General features: G+C 41.6%; 4 protein-coding genes and 1 long non-coding RNA gene across 8 annotated transcripts; 2 read left to right on the top strand and 3 right to left on the bottom strand.

The window, feature by feature from the left end:
- Positions 1–58: 58 nt before the first annotated feature.
- LOC123257140 lies at positions 59–1,938 on the bottom strand. Its single transcript, XR_006507124.1, has 3 exons — positions 1,800–1,938; positions 894–1,745; positions 59–272 (listed from the first exon to the last, which is right to left on the bottom strand). It is a non-coding gene; the product is annotated as an uncharacterized LOC123257140 (long non-coding RNA).
- Positions 1,576–5,289, top strand: LOC6493207 (rho-related BTB domain-containing protein 1). Of its 2 annotated transcripts, none has more exons than XM_032453925.2 (12): positions 1,576–1,755; positions 1,811–1,914; positions 1,974–2,171; positions 2,234–2,770; positions 2,832–3,090; positions 3,144–3,257; positions 3,320–3,406; positions 3,465–3,548; positions 3,614–3,856; positions 3,921–4,191; positions 4,510–4,660; positions 4,721–5,289. In XM_032453925.2, the coding sequence occupies exons 1-11, from the start codon at positions 1,576–1,578 to the stop codon at positions 4,635–4,637; spliced, it is 2,205 nt and encodes a 734-aa protein (XP_032309816.1). In that variant the 3' UTR covers positions 4,638–4,660; positions 4,721–5,289. The 2 variants fall into 2 exon arrangements, with proteins under 2 accessions (XP_032309816.1, XP_001957262.3); XM_001957226.4 differs by having other exon boundaries at positions 4,489–4,660.
- Positions 5,290–5,298: 9 nt separating this feature from the next.
- Positions 5,299–7,075, bottom strand: LOC6506777 (charged multivesicular body protein 7). Its single transcript, XM_001957227.4, has 4 exons — positions 6,459–7,075; positions 6,184–6,403; positions 5,912–6,121; positions 5,299–5,849 (listed from the first exon to the last, which is right to left on the bottom strand). The coding sequence occupies exons 1-4, from the start codon at positions 6,921–6,923 to the stop codon at positions 5,401–5,403; spliced, it is 1,344 nt and encodes a 447-aa protein (XP_001957263.1). The 5' UTR covers positions 6,924–7,075; the 3' UTR covers positions 5,299–5,400.
- A 284-nt stretch (positions 7,076–7,359) lies between these two features.
- Positions 7,360–14,872, top strand: LOC6493208 (pantothenate kinase 3). 3 transcript variants are annotated; one of them, XM_014908764.3, is made up of 7 exons: positions 7,360–7,883; positions 11,868–12,046; positions 12,923–13,215; positions 13,278–13,403; positions 13,464–13,640; positions 13,700–13,835; positions 13,892–14,872. In XM_014908764.3, exons 1-7 carry the CDS (start codon positions 7,838–7,840, stop codon positions 14,186–14,188), a joined length of 1,254 nt encoding a protein of 417 aa, XP_014764250.1. In that variant the 5' UTR covers positions 7,360–7,837; the 3' UTR covers positions 14,189–14,872. The 3 variants fall into 3 exon arrangements, with proteins under 3 accessions (XP_014764250.1, XP_001957264.1, XP_014764249.1); XM_001957228.4 differs by lacking the exon at positions 7,360–7,883 and adding an exon at positions 8,968–9,631; XM_014908763.3 differs by lacking the exon at positions 7,360–7,883 and adding an exon at positions 10,640–11,132.
- Positions 14,873–14,885: 13 nt separating this feature from the next.
- LOC6506775 (F-box/WD repeat-containing protein 4) lies at positions 14,886–16,792 on the bottom strand. The gene is made up of 4 exons (XM_001957229.4): positions 16,518–16,792; positions 16,200–16,453; positions 15,563–16,144; positions 14,886–15,506 (listed from the first exon to the last, which is right to left on the bottom strand). Exons 2-4 carry the CDS (start codon positions 16,400–16,402, stop codon positions 15,044–15,046), a joined length of 1,248 nt encoding a protein of 415 aa, XP_001957265.1. The 5' UTR covers positions 16,403–16,453; positions 16,518–16,792; the 3' UTR covers positions 14,886–15,043.
- Positions 16,793–16,966: the final 174 nt, after the last annotated feature.

The raw sequence follows: 16,966 nt of genomic DNA, 5'->3' as shown, positions 1-16,966 counted from the left end.
ACACCGTTATCCCCTTGCCGTATGTGAAAAAAAAGTGCATATGATGCTGCTGGTTGAATTACAGTTTCCGATTTTCTTTATTTTTCTTGACTTTTTCGCCCTATTTCACTCGCTGGGTTAATTGTAGGCCAAGTTTGCCGGAGCCAAGAGTGGGGCTCCAAGATCCCCACTGTTTGGTGCTGTGTTCGTGTTCGTGCCAGTGTGTTTGTTGTGTGGGTTTCTGCCTTCCGCCCGTGTCGCCGTTTTGCAAATGGCAAGAGAAAATCAATAAGCTTGCAAAATAGAAGAAAGGAGACATCCGAGCGTCCGTTTATGGATATGGAACAAAAAACAAACAAAAAAAAAAAAATAAATCACTATTGTTATTCGCAATGATGTAGCCTATATGCTAATTATGCTAAAATGCTGGCCTGCTCTATAAATGCTCGAACCGGAATGCCTAATGACTAATTATTTCGCAAGTTCGCACTTTTCATGACGAATTACTTAGATCCTTTCTTAAATAAAGTCTATTTTTACTAAATCTGTTTAAGTTTTACTTTAAATTTTAAGTCACTGAACAAAGAAATCAATTAGCTTTAAGTTAAGTGCCTTTGTTGGATCGATTTTGTTAAAAATTCAATGTATTTCAAAGGGTTTTTTAATTATTTATTTTTATAATTTTTATAGAGATAGTAATATTAGTTTTAAGATTCCCTTTGTAAACTGAAAACGATGCAACAATTAATTAGTTTGCATTTTACGTCAAGCTCTTATTTATTTTTTATTATCTTGAATAAATAAATAATCAAGTCTACGATCAACAAAAAAAAAATTTATAAACAAAAGTAACCACTGCGTATACTTAATATTAATAGGAAGATAACGGTCACTGACCCTTGAGTTCCACTTACCTTTCGAGTTGGTCCTCCTGCGGACATGGCGATCGCATTGGCTGACCGCTTAAGATCCTCTCAATTGAATTGTTATTGTTTTGGTTTCGAAGCACTTCCAAAAATAGACTGCAACTCGACAATACGGCCGGACGGACGGACAACAATGGCAATATCTCATGCAGCATGGGCCCCACGCAGAAAGAAGAGTGCTCCTCGGCTCGATGTTGTGGGCTGGAGGATTGATGGTGGATATTTTTAGTGCAGGTCCAATTAAGTTCAATTAGAGACCAAAAGAGCTTATCGCTTCGCATCTGATTTACAGTCCAGATTTGCTTCAACTTCCCTCCCGATCCTCCAGAAACAGGGTCATCGTATGACGACTTGCCGAAATGTTATTCTTTTAAAACGCACTTTGCTAACATACAAATAATAAAATTTATTCTTCAAGAGTTTAAGTAAAGTCTATGTTATAATTTAAGCGCCTTTGTGTTTAATAAATTAATTATCACTTCGGAAGTACGATGTTTATTTCGCATAGATGATAGATACTAAGGAATAGGCAATAAATTTAAGAAGTTTATGCAATAATTAACACTAAGTTAAGATCTATTTTTTATGGAAAGTTATCCATTTTATTTAAATAAATAATTGCTTATTTTTTCAGATTTTCGACACCAGTGCCACGAAGTGCCAGCCAACAATGGACAACGAGCAGCCACATCAAGAGTTGGTCAAGTGCGTCCTGGTGGGGGATACTGCAGTGGGCAAGACGCGCCTGATCTGCGCTAGAGCCTGCAACAAGCACGTCTCGCTATCCCAGCTACTTTCCACCCATGTTCCAACTGTCTGGGCCATCGACCAGTATCGCATCTACAAAGATGTATGTTTTTATCCATTAATTAGTGACTTTTAATGACTACTAACTCCTTTTTCAGGTTCTCGAACGATCTTGGGAGGTGGTTGATGGAGTCAATGTTTCCTTGCGTCTTTGGGACACTTTCGGGGATCATGACAAGGATCGTCGCTTTGCCTATGGACGGTATGTCCTTGGTTATATGAACTAATTCATAAAAAACGTATAACTTTCGCTACCCATAGGTCCGATGTGGTGCTTCTTTGTTTCTCGATTGCAAGCCCGATTTCCCTGCGAAACTGCAAGGCCATGTGGTACCCGGAAATTCGCCGTTTCTGCCCAGACGTACCGGTTATACTGGTAGGTTGTAAAAACGACCTGCGGTATATGTACCGAGATGAGAACTATCTTTCGTATTTCGGCGAAAAGGGCACTTTTGTTCGGTAGGCAAGGCTTTTAAGTTGGTTTTCTTAATTTTATTATAATATGTTTTGTATTTTTACAGAGCCGCTTTAAAAAGTGATCTGGTCATGCCGGATGAGGCGCGTGCCGTGGCCAAAGAGCTGGGCGTGGCCTATTACGAGACGAGTGTATTCACCTACTTTGGGGTGAACGAAGTCTTTGAGAACGCTATCCGGTCGGCGTTGATCGCTCGGCGGCAGCAGCGCTTCTGGATGACGAATCTGAAGAAGGTGCAGAAGCCACTGCTCCAGGCACCGTTTCGGCCACCAAAGCCACCACCACCAGAGGTCACCGTTATGGTCGGTAATTATCGGCAGGATATATACAACATGTTCCTGTCGCAGGCTTACACAGATCTCGTCCTGTTGGGTTCGGGTGGTGCGAAGTTCGCCGTGCATCGTTTCATGCTGGCCGCCGCATCAAATATCTTTCAGCGACTGCTGAGCACCGAACTAAGTGATATGGGAGGCCGGAGCAGCAGCGAATCGAGTATGGTGAGCTCCACGTTTGGGGAAGCCACTATAGCTGATTTCAACGACGATACCGAGTCTTTAATCCGCTACGAAACACGCACACAACGGTTGGTTGTCCTTTCTTTTTTTTATTTATTTATTGATTCATTAACTCATTTGTTATGCCAGTATGTGGGAGCATTTGAAACGGCGCTCCAGTTATCAGGCCTTACCTTTGATGGAGTCGAAACGGTCGAGCGATCTGTACAGGGAGCTGCATCATCCAGTTCTTCAAAGCATTCGTCTGGTGCATATGGAGAACCAGCGCGGTGTGAACGGACTCCAGACCATTGTCACCCTCAGCAAACTCATCTCCCCGCAAGCGCTGAACCAATGCCTCAGATTCATTTACACCGGAACCATTGACAAAGATTGCAATAATCTGCAAGTAAGTAATTGGATGTGATTCAATTCCAAAGTACTCTTAAAATCTCTTTTTAGGAAATTAGAGAAGCTGCCGATCTGTTAGAACTGCCGCAACTAACTCAGCTACTGTCCAGACCCTCAACAGTCTTGGAGAGCTCCAGTGATGATCCAAGCCCGCACATTTGTCTTGTAAGAGTTAAAACATTAATTAATAGTTTTCAATTAAAAATAATTACGTTTTTCTACTTCAGCGCATCAAAGAAAGCTTAGAGCGACATTGCATTGGCGATGGATGCTTTAGCGATGTCACCTTCGAGCTGGATGATGGTCTCATGAAGGTAGATTAAGTTTAAATCTTTTCAACCAAAAGATATTAATTTTAAATCCAAAATCTAGGCTCACAGAGCTGTCTTGGTAGGCCGTTGTGATGTCATGCGTGCCATGTTGCTGGGCGACTTCCGTGAGGCGCATTCAAATGTGGTATGGTTTTAAGAGATTCTACCATAATACACCTTATTGTGTATAACATGATATCCCTTTTTCAGATTGTGTTCCCTGGCGTTACCATTTACACATTCCATAAGCTGCTGTGCTATCTGTACACTGACCAGATTCCGCCAATTTCGGCTGTCAAGTGCCTAAATTTACTGGAGCTGGCCAACCGACTCTGCCTGCCGCGTCTCATCAATCTGGTTGAATGCCGCGTCATCGAAGATCTCACACTGATTTCCCAAAATGAAACAAATGAAACGGTGGACCACTGTTTAAAGTTACTGGAGCCTGTTAAGGTAAGTAAACATTTTCTAAATATAATTGCCTAAAAATAAAATGAGATTATCACTTCCATGGCAGCTGCACAACGCACACCAGTTGGCCGAGTGGTGCATGTCGTACCTGTGCGTCAATTACAACATTATTTGTAAGTTTTCACTCAAGGGCCTGAAGGCCCTGCACCAGGATAATCAGGAGTACCTGCGCGAACATCGCTGGCCTCCAGTGTGGTATCTGAAGGACTACGACTACTATCAGCGATGTCTCAACGAGTTGAACAAGGAGATAAAGCTGAAAACCTCACGTCGGGAGTCGCCGAATGATGACGAGGGCTGTCTCTGCTTCACCGGAGGTAAGTGTTTCAACGGGCGAGGCATTCTACGCCCCCACCTTCCACATCCCAGCATACACTTGACATCCCAGACCCATGACTCCGATCGGAGGATCAGCTCAGGCATTTGTTTTAGACCGATAACAATTCTCTAATTGCTAGCAAGGCTTTTTGTAGCCCTTGGATAAAGGAAAAATCATGTTGGTTTGTATCCGTAGTCAGGTGCCTCGTTCTGTTTATCCTTTCCTTTTGATTTCTTTGCTCATTTACAACGACAACGCCATCATCATGATATTAATGTACGACATTTGGTCAAAGTATTCTCTTGCTGGCTGCTAGGTAAATCGAAGCGCAGCGAAGCCACTGGAACTGCAGAGAACAGCAATGCCGATAATCAAATCTTCAATAGCGCCGGAAACTCGATCAACCACATCGATTTGGAGGCGGATATGGATCTGAATCTCTGACACCCGGCCCTCGGGCAAGGAAGGTTTGTTTTGAAAAACAAATTAAATTTAAAACTATAACTAATAACCACAAAATTCTGTAGATCACTGCGCTTCATTGTGATCCTGCCGGTCCTGATCTGTTTCATCTGTACGATTTTAAGTATTTTGATACTTTTCCAAATCCATACATAACAAACCTCAAGGACACACAATTGGCGAGTCTGCTTTTGACATAACGCAATATACATATAGAGGAGCGCAAATTTGCCTTAGGGATTACTGTATAGACCAGTCCAACATAGCTCGACCCAGAACAAAGGAGCATTTTACCAAGTGCTTCGGATTTCTTATATTTATACGCCTATATATACATAGAGATATATTATGCAAAGCATAGACGAGTACATGCACATGCACCTTGGCGATGCGATACGTTTCGCTCTAATGCCTTACGATATATCGATGTACACCTCACCTGGCTCGCCTGGCTCCGAAGGATTCGTCGAAGGAGGTGTATATCCTTATACTTGTACCCTGAACAAAAACATGTATGTATATGTATATTTTTGAATTCCTACTTACGGAAACATTTGTCTAGCCATAGCCCTAAGCAAACTTTATGATAAGGACGCATTTTGTACAGAATGATAGAATAAAGCAATTACGAATACACAGCTGGTTTTCATTCTCAATTAAAAAGATTTTTAATAAATATATTTATAAAAGAAACATTCTACACAAATTTAATTGAACATAACCACAACTCTGGCATCCTTTTTAGTTAAGCTGTTGTTACAGTTTTGATGCTCGCTGTTGAAACGGATGCATTCTCGACTTCGAGATCATCTAGCATCGCGATCAGTTCCTCATCCGTGATCACAACCTGAGGCTTTTGGTTGTTGTTGATGAGTGGCAAGGGATTGAGTTTCGACGGGGTTGTTTCGCCACACAATTCTCGCAATTCCTTTTCCAGCTGATCTTCGTCCAGGCTCACCGCAGACTCACCGCTGTTCGACATAACGTCCTGCACTTCCCGGTGCTGGTCCAGCGTGTCCCGCACATCGGCCAAAACTTCGTCGACGTTATCGTACTTCAAGCCAGATTCCGACAGAACCTTTTTTAGAGTATTTGAACCAATTTTGTAAGCGTCCAACACAACGCCACTGTTCTGAGCCTCATCGACGCTGGAAAGCAGAGATTCAATATTGTGCAGAGCGACACTACGCCTTTCTGGAACATAAAAAACAAACATAATTCAAAATATTTTAATTGAAACTCAAAACAGATCCTACCATGATTCTTTTCAAGGAGATGCCTTTTACGCAGGTAGGTTTTAGCCATTTGTCGCTTGTTTTCCTTCAAGTACTGGCGTGCCTTGTCATCGTTCACCTTGATGTCCTCTTCCAAGTTCTCCAACTGCTTAAGGAGCTGTGTTTGCGTGTTCTGGAGGTTGTGCACAGCATGATCTTCCTGGCTAATGTTCAGGTCATCGCCTTGTTTTTCTAAATTTTAAATATTTAAATATATAAATTTAAACGAAACACTTTTCATATTTAAAACATACTTGGTATTTTGACCAAATGAATTTGTCTTAAGCCCTTCTCAGTTTTGAACTCCAGACCCACGATATGACGAACATTAAGAGAGAGCAGGGAAACGTATAAGTCCTTTTCCGAATGGATTCGTATTTGTTGGGCCTTGCAGAGGGATTTGAAGGCATCAAAATGCATCAGTTTTCCAGTGCATTCTGGCAGGGCTTTTTCTACGATTGAGTCGCAAGTGCTCTGTAAAGTTTTTAATTTTTATAAAAAATATATGTTGGATTTGAATTTTACTTACATTTAAGGCATCTAGGTGAATCCATTCTACCAATGTGGAAGCTTCTGGGTCTTCTGCCACCACACTGTGCTTGACTTTCAGCCAGCCCCAACTTAAGGGTCGTTTTACCAGGCTATTCACTAGCCAGCCGCTCCAGGAGTTTCCAGGATCATACTCGAATTCGCCGAGGGATCGGATCTGTTTCCGCTGTTGCAACTCCAATATCACAGTGTCCAAGCAGGCGGGCAGCTGGTCACCACGCATAAAGAGCAACTGCAAATCTCGCAGGCTAATAATGGGTCTACCATAGAACCTCAAGTAGTTCCCAATCAGCTCCGACCAGAAGTTCATCTTTGTGTCGTATTCTTGAACGTCCCAGTGTCGTGCTCGAAACGTGGAAAAGCGTTGTTGCATAACAGCGTTGTCCTTCCAGCATGGTGGAAATTTGAATTGGCCATGTTCCGTGTCTTCCCTGCCGAGGGCCATGCTTAAATGCTTTATTTCCCCAGAGTTCTATAAATTGCGCGTCTTTCGGTGGCTTTGTTTTTGTTAGGGTTTGCGACAGCTGTGCATCAGTGTTGGAAAAGACCGAAATGTATCTAAACTTTTAACTGAAATTTGAATTAAATCGTAAAAGCTATTGTTTTTATAAAAGTAATCAATATAAATGTAAATATTAAGTTTCAAAATATGATACTGATATAAATACATAAATATAAGACAATTATCACAACGGCTAGTTTTGACAAACATAAATTCGAATTTCTACACATAAAATTAAATAAATTTCGAAACGCATAATTACATATTTTTATTTGCAAAATAAAAGCTTAAAAATTATCTTAATTCGGAATTTAAGCTTTTTTAATAAAAACTTTCCAACACTACTGATTTCGATAGCTTGGTTATCGATTTGCCTTTCCGCTTGCATCCCCTCCGAAACAGCTGATTGCATTCAGGCGACTAGATTAACAACTTCTGGCGAAAATTTTGTTTTGAGGTTTCTGCCAAGTGTGTGGGCAATTCGATTGGGCCGGACCAGTTAGAGGAAAAGACCATCGCTTCGACGGAGCTCAGGAATGCACACAGCAAGGACCTAACTCCGCCGAGCCAGGATTCCCGCAGCATCAATGAGAGCAGCTCCCCCCAAGCCACTCTGCCCAACCCCTGCCGTCCATTGGAGCCACTGAGTCACGTTCTTGGACCGTTCCGCCACGGTTCTGCTTTCCCTGATAAGATCGCCGGTGCCTTCGTGCTAGAATCTATAGCTGGAAACTTCGCGGGCTGCCGCTGCAAGAAACACAAATAAAACGAATACTCAAGAGCTCGAAGTGCGTGTGATACTCCATTGTTCTGCAATCGGTGGAGCGGCTCGGTCTAATTGAGATTTGCATATCATCATGACGGAGGACGATCAGATTAATCTGAGGAATCAACTGGCCAGGGGTAAGTCATGAATCTGCATAAATAAGATGAACTGCATCTGGAGCTTTCTGGCGTTTGTGGCTTTGGGTCACCACAAATGGGCGTTAAGTTTCAATGTTTATTTTTCAGATAAGAACATGCTGAGATAATCCGAAATTGTATTTAATGTTTACATTTCACAAAAAGGCAATCACATGATTAGTTCATATGATGATTCATAGATTTGTTTATTTTATATTGACTAGTTGTATCTTTTATAAGAATACTAACTTAAGCTTCAATGTTGTGCTACTAAAATATAGACCATATTGTATGTGACACTGCAATAATACACGCGACCTCATTACCGTGAAAGAGAAAATATATATTTTTAGCAAATACATAAGTATTTATTATTATAGTTCACACCTCCCGTATCTGTGCCACTTTGTTGTATTTCATTATAACATGATATCATTAAAGGTCATTAAACCGCACTTGAACAGCTCTTCATACTTATGCCCACATATCCGAATGGTCTGATAAGATTTCTCGAATAAAGTATCAGGTCTGTGGGGTTTTATTCTAGATGATATGCATATAGATTGCAGAATTACAGGCCCCGGCGATTATGGGCCACAAGTCCAAAAGCTATATGTCCGAATTTGTTTGGAATTTGAACCAATTCTAGTCGTTATCAGGTCTCTTCGCCGTTATCACGCCCTCTGTGCCTGCGAAGAGAGTGAAGTGATGATGGCCATCGTCCGGCCCTGAATGAAGGCAATTCATTTGACTATGCATTGGCTAGGAATTTTTCCAATTTAACCCAGAGCCAGCCAGTCGCTGAGGTAAATGCAAACACGAACGGACGTAATACCAATACCCCAGACGAAACGGCGTAGGGTTCACGTTGGGTCGGTTTGGCTGCTTTTTCAGTGGGTTTTAAAGTGTGTTTTCGTAATGATTAAGTTCGGTTCGTCTCGACGGCTGTCCGCTCATTAATACGGCGTGTGTATGTGCCCGTATATAGCGGACGGAGTATGTCTGGATGTATGTTAAGAGCTTATACATATGCGAAAGTCGCAGCGCAGTCGCTGGCTCCGTCGCTGACAGCTTCGGGCACTAAAATTTCATTCAAACGCGTTTCACGTCTGTTTTCGAACGGTCAACATCGGATGGGATCGGATCGCGCGATCGCCAGTCGTCGCCAAAAGTCCCAAACACCAAAAAAAACACCAATTCAAATATAGAAATCTATGAATTGAGCAAACACCTTCCGCGACCGCCGTATAAATACCTAATAAATGATATCCCATCCCATCATATAGCCCACCTGTGATAAGTGCGCGACTCTGAACTTGTAATCCATCCCAATAGCCAATAGCTTCCATTCCAAATAAAACCGAAAATGAAAGTCCCCACGCGCAGTTCGAGGTATTCATTCAATTTGAAAATATTCAAATTGCATAACGATAAGAAACCGAACAGCCCGAATAGTCCGCCAACTTCACCTGTGATCTCAGCGAAAAGAAACTCATGGCGGGCTTCGTGGCGTTCGGCCCTGGGAAGTGGGTCCAAGAGCAAAACGCCAGCAAATGGGTGCGATATGAACGGGTTGCCCGAAGATGCTGTGGATGCCGCAGATGCCGCCGAATCTACGCTCTTTGAGCGTAGCAGGTGTTACAGCTCCTCCTCATCCGCCTCCGCCTCCGCCTCCGCTTCCACCTCTTCCGCGTCCAACGATCAACTGCTTCCCGCCATTCAAATACCCCAAGGCGATGAGCTTATGTGTAAGTTGCTGCCGGAAATCAGGTTACAAAAACACCATTAAAATGGATAAACAAATTTACGTATATTGTCGATGAAAATTTGTTATTAAACTCAGATAATGATGTTTTTAAAAAATAAATTAAAATGTTTATTAAGCACTACTTTCGTCACAAATTAATTTCTAATCTAATAAAACCTTTCGAAAATGTTGTTTTTTAAGGGGCCTCTAAACTAAATAATATATTTAAACAGCAATTTATTAATTATACTTAAACTTAATCATATATTTTATGGGAAGTTCCATTAAGTCGTAGGAATCTTTTTAAATTTCTCCCCAATCTTAAAAGTAAATGGGAAGACTTGATACAATCTAAAGTATTTGTAGATTAAATATATGTAGAACTATTAACTTGATAGAAGTGTGTGCCTATTATTAATTTCAGTCTAATCTTGATTAAAAATGCTATAGTTTATAGAAAAACGCTACACGCTACTTTCATCTAATACTTTCAGATGACGCCTTTCGAATTTTCTCAATCGAAGTTCTATATAAGAAATATAAATAATCATTTAAATTTTAAATCACTGGCACTCACTTGACTTCAACCAGTTTTAGGCGTAAATAGACTAAAGATTTCAGGGACTTTTGAGTGTCTACATAAATAAAGTACAACTAAAATATTACTGATTAGATAAAAGTCCGCCACCTGGGACCCCCACGTATCATGATCGAAGCTTCTCAAGAACGTGTTGTGGGAAAAGTATACTTGGAATATAAGTATAAATGGATCAAGTGTTACTCTTCAAATGGTCAATTCCTTGGACAATTCGGGCGTTTCCATACCCGGTCTGAGGCCGGGAGCGATAAGCCATTCCGGCTAAAGGGAAGATAAGAAAGGTGGGCCGCTCGCCGGGCCTGGTGTTGCCTTGGACGTGGTCCCACCCGATATACTATTCTGCAATATTTAGGTTTTTTACGGCCAATATAGTTATCCGGCAGGCAGTCAGTCAGTTGAAGCCATCGACGTGCCGTGCTTGGTTGTGCGGGACGAGTAGAATGTTTCCGGCTTGTGGTCGGCGGTTGTAGGGAATCTACATACATTCAGCATACGGGGCCCGGGCGTACGACCCACGAGTGCCCACTACCGAGTACCCTCGTAATGAACACAAACAAACAAAAAAAAAGTTATAGATACTCGTAAAGCCAAACGAAAGCTCCGTCCGTACTCGTGCTACACCTGAAATACTGAAATACGCATCGCAATCGGGCGATTTTTTGTATTTTTTTTTGTTGTATGGGCTGGTCGACGTCGGCAATCAAAATAAACCGCGTTACCAGTGATTACAAGTCGGTGGTGTTATGTGCAGCTGATTCTACGCTCGACGGAACGGAACCCACTTCATATACACCAAAAAATATACATACATACTATATATTGTGTACAAATAGTAGCTCCAAGGCTTACATCATGCCGGAGGCACTGCATTTTACATCGATCTTTGATCTCATAATCAAGAGCGGTGGGTGCAAAATTCAAGTTCAACGCGTTGCCAATTAAAATAAACCTTTGCTCTAAGTTATTTTGTAATATTTGGTTAAATAGTTACTTTGTTAGAGCCATCTGGTTAGCAAAAGCCAATAACCTACAAGTACCCCTCAACTTCAAGTCAATAAAAATTGTAATTCAATGTCTGGCGGTTCTAATACTGATTTATTTCTTGGATTTCTTTTAGCCAATACCCACTGTTTATGATAAATAGATAGTGTGAAGTACAATCCATTCAACAACCTGTATTTTGACATAGTTTTTGGCGCCGATTCGATCTTGACACCATGAACATGAACCTACTAACTCAGAGCTTGATTTCTTTTCGCTCTTGTAATGTTTTCAAACCTGTTGCTTTAAATCCGTGTCAGACGTAGTGGAAGTTTCAAATCAATCTGTAGAGTTGCAATATTTCAATTTTCTATGAGAACCATGACAGCTCTGGCAAAAAAAATATTATTAATACAGTTTTGACAGTTGATTTTTATCAACAGAACTGGCCCCTTCGCCATGCTGCTGTTCGGGGCAGCAATATCCTGGTAGATAATCTCTTTTCTAATGCCCGAAATGTGCATTCCAAAATCGGGAAAGTGTAGATACTGTGTGGGTGTGTGTGCAGAGACCCTCTAAGGTTGCAAAACTACCCACACGTTTCGAAAATTCTTTAAAAAACAACCAAACTAATAAGATATATTTGATTTCCTTCTAGCGATGCCATGGTTTGGTATGGATATCGGCGGCACCCTCACCAAGCTGGTGTACTTCGAGCCCAAGGATATTACGCCGGATGAGCAGGACCGGGAAGCTGGCATTTTGCGGAATATCCGGAGATATTTAACCAAAAACTCGGCATACGGAAAAACCGGACACCGAGATACGCACCTACAGGTGAGGTGGCTTCCAATTCGACCAATTTGGCCGTGGAATGTGCCCGAGTCGTTGAACTATTTTGTAACGAAAGCGATGTGACGCTAGCCATTTGCTAGATTATAATTTAAAATTATATTATCAGTCCGGAGGGCCCTAGTCGCGATATTTTCGCCTCCACCAGTCAACAGGGCATCTTGTGCGGGTCGGATCGGGTCACCTGCTGATTTAATACGGGTGCCTGCTCGCCATTTTTCAGCTTGACCTTCACACTCCGGCTCGCACAGCCCACGACACAATGATAATCTCTCCCCACTGCGAAGATTCCCTTTGTTTACCCTTAAAACTTAGTGATTCACGTGTGTTTTTTAGAGCTGGCCTTGTTTAAATATTACTTAACCCATTTTCGAACCGGATGTTCCAGGGAAATGGGTTATACATTAGGTTTTTTAATAAATATATTATTTTATTCATCTATAATTGCCAGGATGAACTGAAACAAAGAAGGAGCAGTGCCCTTTTATTTAATTAGTTGGCCAATTTCGTTTCTAACTTAACATATGTACTTAAAAACCTATTAGATTATCCTAACGATTCGGGGGGTTTACGGCCAGTGAATTCTAAAAATAAATTAAAATTCCGCTACACCCGAAACCTCAGGCTTTCAAGCCCACTTTCACCTGCAAATTGTTCACCTTTGGATACCTGGAATAAATGTGGAATTACATACACTTTAGGATCTGAAAACGTTGACGTTGATGCGTGCTTTGTCTGACTTTTGTACTTGGCTTTTGAATTTTAATGGGTTCTAGGGAAAACTTTTGTAAATAACTAAAGCTTATGTAAGGCTAGTTGGTTACAAAACAGTTCTACAATATAATTATTCTTCTCTTTTAGATGGACAATGTGGAGATTCGCAAAAGACGAGGCTCCCTGCACTTCATCCGCTTTCAGACCACGGACATGGGCAACTTCCTGTCCCTCGCCAAGCAGAAAGGCATGGCCGAGTTGGTGACCACGGTTTGTGCCACTGGTGGCGGAGCCTTCAAGTTCGAGCAGGACTTCCGCGACCAGGTCAACATGAAGCTGGCCAAATTCGATGAACTGGACACGCTCATCAAGGGCATTCTCTTTGCAGACCTCCACAACTGCACCGAGTGCTACTATTATGAAAATGCCAGAGATATTCTGTAAGTAATTTGAACCTTTTAAGGCTTCAAAGATAATACAACTTTTGCCCTTTAATTGACAGGAAAAGTGAAAAGCGGGAGTTCAATTTCTCGCAACCATTCCCGTTCATTCTGGTAAACGTGGGCTCGGGAGTTTCCATTCTGGCCGTCTATGGTCCCGACAACTACAAGCGCATTTCGGGCACAAGGTAGGTCTTTCCTAGAGATCTCTATAAATTTATAATAATTTTATTTCATTTCTTTTATAGTTTGGGCGGTGGTACATTCCTCGGACTGTGTTGCTTGCTCACCGGCTGCACATCCTTTGAGGAGGCCATCCAACTGGCCACCAAGGGCGACAATCGCAAGGTGGATAAATTAGTTAAGGATATTTATGGCGGTGACTACAATCGCTTCGGTCTGCCCGGCGATTTGGTGGCCTCGAGGTAATGCAATCTCCATAATATGTGGGAATAACTCACTAATATTCCATCTATCTTTTCAGCTTTGGACAAATGCACCTCAATGACAAACGTGTCTCTGTTTCACGAGAGGATTTGGCCAACGCTACGCTGGTAACCATCACAAACAATATCGGCTCCATAGCCAGGATGTGTGCGCTGAACGAAAAGATCGACAAGGTAAGGATACATTTTAATCGCTAATGAGTTAAATTAAACAAATTTTGTCATTACAGGTAGTCTTTGTGGGAAATTTCCTGCGAGTCAATCCCATTTCAATGAAACTATTGGCATATGCCATGGAATTCTGGTCAAATGGTACAATGAAGGGACTGTTCCTGGAACACGAAGGCTACTTTGGTGCACTGGGATGCCTGCTGCAGTTTAACGGAGAACTGGCCGCCGCCCTCAGTGACGGAGGAGATCACACGTCACACCCAGATGCAGATTCGGAACCGACGACGCCCAAAAGTACGGACGAGCCGCCAGAGAAATCACCTCTCTCGCCGACAAGTCAACACTCCACTAGATAGTCTCGGTACAGCACAGCCCAATCGAGGGTTGGGTCCCTCGATCGTAGTGCATGTACAGTAGACATAAGATCTAATAGGAAACGGCAATGACTTTGATCCTTCGCAGTTTATCTCGGTATTTAACGTACTTTTTTCTCGGCTCTAGTTCTAACGTTGAGGACGCACAAATTGTAAATGCATATTACTGAAATTACTACTGAATGGATAAAGTGCCTGCTATCAAGCAACGAATTTTTGGCCCAAAAACCAAGCCGAACCTCAATTTATGTCTTACTCTCGCCTCCTCTCCCCCCCAGAATTTCTTCGCCAATATGTAACATTTTTTTTCCCGGTATGTTACACCCGTAAGCAATCCTTGTCAACTCGGTAGTTTCTTTCTAGTTTCTTTTCTACAGTGATAGATGTTAGCTCTCGGAAAAGTATTACAAATACTTGACCACGAAACCGCAATTGAAAGTCTCGCGCGCAAAAATAAGAAAGACAGTTTAAGAACATGTATCGCATACACTGGACGTTGATGGTATGCAGACCTCTATGTGCATACCTCTAATGTTTTTACCTTAATGTTTGTATACATGATTTAAGTGGATGTTTTAAAGTTTCTTTTTTAGAAAGTAAGTTTGTGGTCATGTTATTATAGGATCCAATTGTCGGCAGGTCAATAAAACTTGTTTTAAACAAAAACACAATAATGATCAATGATTTCTTAAAACAAAATTGTATTTTCTTCCTATTAAAATGACTAAATTACCAAAGCGGTTCTACATATAAAACTTTTTCTTATTGAAGACTACTCGTTAATTTTTATTGGCCCTAAAATGGTCGCTGGTTGTTGAACACTTTAAATATTTATTTTCACATTAGTGTATATATGCTTTTGGAGCTCTTATCCAGCCCAATGTTGCTGTAGTCCCTGGTAGTGCCACAGCTGGTTTTGAAGTCGAAGACACGCAGGTTGTGGTCAGTGGCCACGATCATATATTGGCTATCACAGGCCAGGCTGTACACCGGCGACAGGCCGTTGTGCAACCGCGTGCGTCCCGGGAAGTACAACTGTACGTATTTTGGCATCCTTATGTCGTAGAGATTGACTCGCGCATGCATGCTGGTTCCGGCCAGCACTCCGTAGAGACCATCGTATTCCAGGGAGTAAAAGGATGAGTCGAACGGATCCTCCCAAATGGCTACATCTCGATCCACACGTCGATCAAACATTCGGAAGGTAGTGTCGAAGTTAGCCGTGAATATAACTTGCTCGTCCTTCAACTTAAGGTCGTATATTGACATTGTTCTCGAGCCGAGCTCTATTTCCTCGCCGCTGTAAAGAAAAAGCTATTATAAAAAGGTATCTAGAAACCATATAATATATCCTACCTTTCCACATGGATGGCCCTCAGGGCTTGACGTCCTTTATCGGTATACAGACCACCAAAGAGCCACTGCCCATCTGCGCTCAGCTTCATACATTTAAACGCCCTGTCCATTTTCATGACCATGTCGAAGTGGGTCAGTCCAAACTCCTGAGAACGCTCCCACAGCTTGCAGCAGGTATCAGTACTGGTGGCATATATGTTTTTGATAAAATCGACGCAGTACAAATACTCGTTCGACGAATGCATCCGGTGTTCAGCTATGACCTCGTCATCCTCGTGAAGAAAGCATGATCCGCAGATACGCCCCGCAAATATCGTATCTTGTTTTTTAACAAAATCCGAGATGTCGGTGCTGGAGGAAGTGGAGATTTCCTTTTCGTACCTTCGATGCAGTGCATCGTAGTTGGTTCTAAGGTATTTTCGCAGATAGCTGGCATGTGTTATGTACAGGGCGTCCTTCTCCAGGCACAATTTGGTGGGAAACATGGGGGCATGGTGGAAATACGGGCGCTGGTTGTAGGTGCCACTCACCCAGTTCCTGGACACCAGTATTCGCTCATAATTCGTAAATTTGTTGTGGTTTCTGCAAGATTAGGACATGGGCATTATAGTTATTAATGATTTCGGTGCATCCTTACCTTTTTTCTATGCTTGGATGGTTTGCGTGGCCACACAGCAGTAGATCCTTCGACTTGGCATAAAAAATACATGAGTCTATGATGCCTTCGAGATATTGACTAGCTTCACACAAACGTAGCAGGTCGTCTTCGGAGAGATAGTTAAAAATCTTCAAGATACAATAAGTATTCAGATCGGTGAGCTTTATTCGGGATTCGGGCATGTTTGGCCAACAATTATATAGAGTGCTGTTTCTATTAGATGATGAAATGTGCTGAAAACATAAAAACAATGTTCTTTTAATTCTTAAACGTCAATTAAATAAAAGAAAGTCGTACCTTCAGTCATTTGCCGGATTCTTCGAGGAGTCGTGAAAAGTGTAAACAAAAGTCAGCTGGATAGGCATGTTAAATCTATAAAATCCACAAATCTAAAGTGCCATGCGTACAACAAAGTTTTTTCTTAAATAATAACTGAAAATCCCCTTTTAAAGGAAATTCGGAACTTCTTAGTTTTAAAAATATATGTTTTAAAAGTGCTTTGACTTAAAGTGGACCTTTTATTAGACGGCCCCTAATTTATATCGTTTTGTGATCGGTATTCTCTATCGATATTTTTAAGTTATTCAAATATCGATAACATCTTTCGAAATACCAGTATTGGTAAACGCAGAAAATATTTAAATGGCGGCAATATTAGATTCATCATGTTTCCGTTGATGAATAATATTCAGGTTTATAATTTCGCAAGATTTGTAAACTTTATTTAAAGAAAGCAAAAAAAAGAA

The sequence above is a fragment of the Drosophila ananassae genome, chromosome 2R (genome assembly GCF_017639315.1).
Source record: "Drosophila ananassae strain 14024-0371.13 chromosome 2R, ASM1763931v2, whole genome shotgun sequence".
In the NCBI taxonomy this organism is placed as follows: domain Eukaryota; kingdom Metazoa; phylum Arthropoda; class Insecta; order Diptera; family Drosophilidae; genus Drosophila; species Drosophila ananassae.
This window is presented reverse-complemented; position numbering and strand designations above follow the sequence as displayed.

What these genes read in the sequence shown, in the direction of transcription:
- LOC6493207 (XM_001957226.4), top strand. Translation starts at nt 1,576, where the DNA reads ATGGACAACGAGCAGCCACATCAAGAGTTGGTCAAGTGCGTCCTGGTG. An exon ending in AGTATCGCATCTACAAAGAT is followed by an intron (nt 1,756 to 1,810) that starts GTATGTTTTTAT and finishes CTCCTTTTTCAG; the next exon opens with GTTCTCGAACGATCTTGGGA. An exon ending in AAGATTGCAATAATCTGCAA is followed by an intron (nt 3,091 to 3,143) that starts GTAAGTAATTGG and finishes ATCTCTTTTTAG; the next exon opens with GAAATTAGAGAAGCTGCCGA.
- LOC6506775 (XM_001957229.4), bottom strand. Translation starts at nt 16,402, where the DNA reads ATGCCCGAATCCCGAATAAAGCTCACCGATCTGAATACTTATTGTATC. An exon ending in CATCCAAGCATAGAAAAAAG is followed by an intron (nt 16,145 to 16,199) that starts GTAAGGATGCAC and finishes CTAATCTTGCAG; the next exon opens with AAACCACAACAAATTTACGA. An exon ending in AGGGCCATCCATGTGGAAAG is followed by an intron (nt 15,507 to 15,562) that starts GTAGGATATATT and finishes TTTTCTTTACAG; the next exon opens with CGGCGAGGAAATAGAGCTCG.
- LOC6506777 (XM_001957227.4), bottom strand. Translation starts at nt 6,923, where the DNA reads ATGGCCCTCGGCAGGGAAGACACGGAACATGGCCAATTCAAATTTCCA. An exon ending in TCATTTGGTCAAAATACCAA is followed by an intron (nt 6,122 to 6,183) that starts GTATGTTTTAAA and finishes TTTAAAATTTAG; the next exon opens with AAAAACAAGGCGATGACCTG. An exon ending in TCTCCTTGAAAAGAATCATG is followed by an intron (nt 5,850 to 5,911) that starts GTAGGATCTGTT and finishes TTTATGTTCCAG; the next exon opens with AAAGGCGTAGTGTCGCTCTG.
- LOC6493208 (XM_001957228.4), top strand. Translation starts at nt 9,250, where the DNA reads ATGAAAGTCCCCACGCGCAGTTCGAGGTATTCATTCAATTTGAAAATA. An exon ending in AAGCGCATTTCGGGCACAAG is followed by an intron (nt 13,404 to 13,463) that starts GTAGGTCTTTCC and finishes TTTCTTTTATAG; the next exon opens with TTTGGGCGGTGGTACATTCC. An exon ending in TGAACGAAAAGATCGACAAG is followed by an intron (nt 13,836 to 13,891) that starts GTAAGGATACAT and finishes TTGTCATTACAG; the next exon opens with GTAGTCTTTGTGGGAAATTT.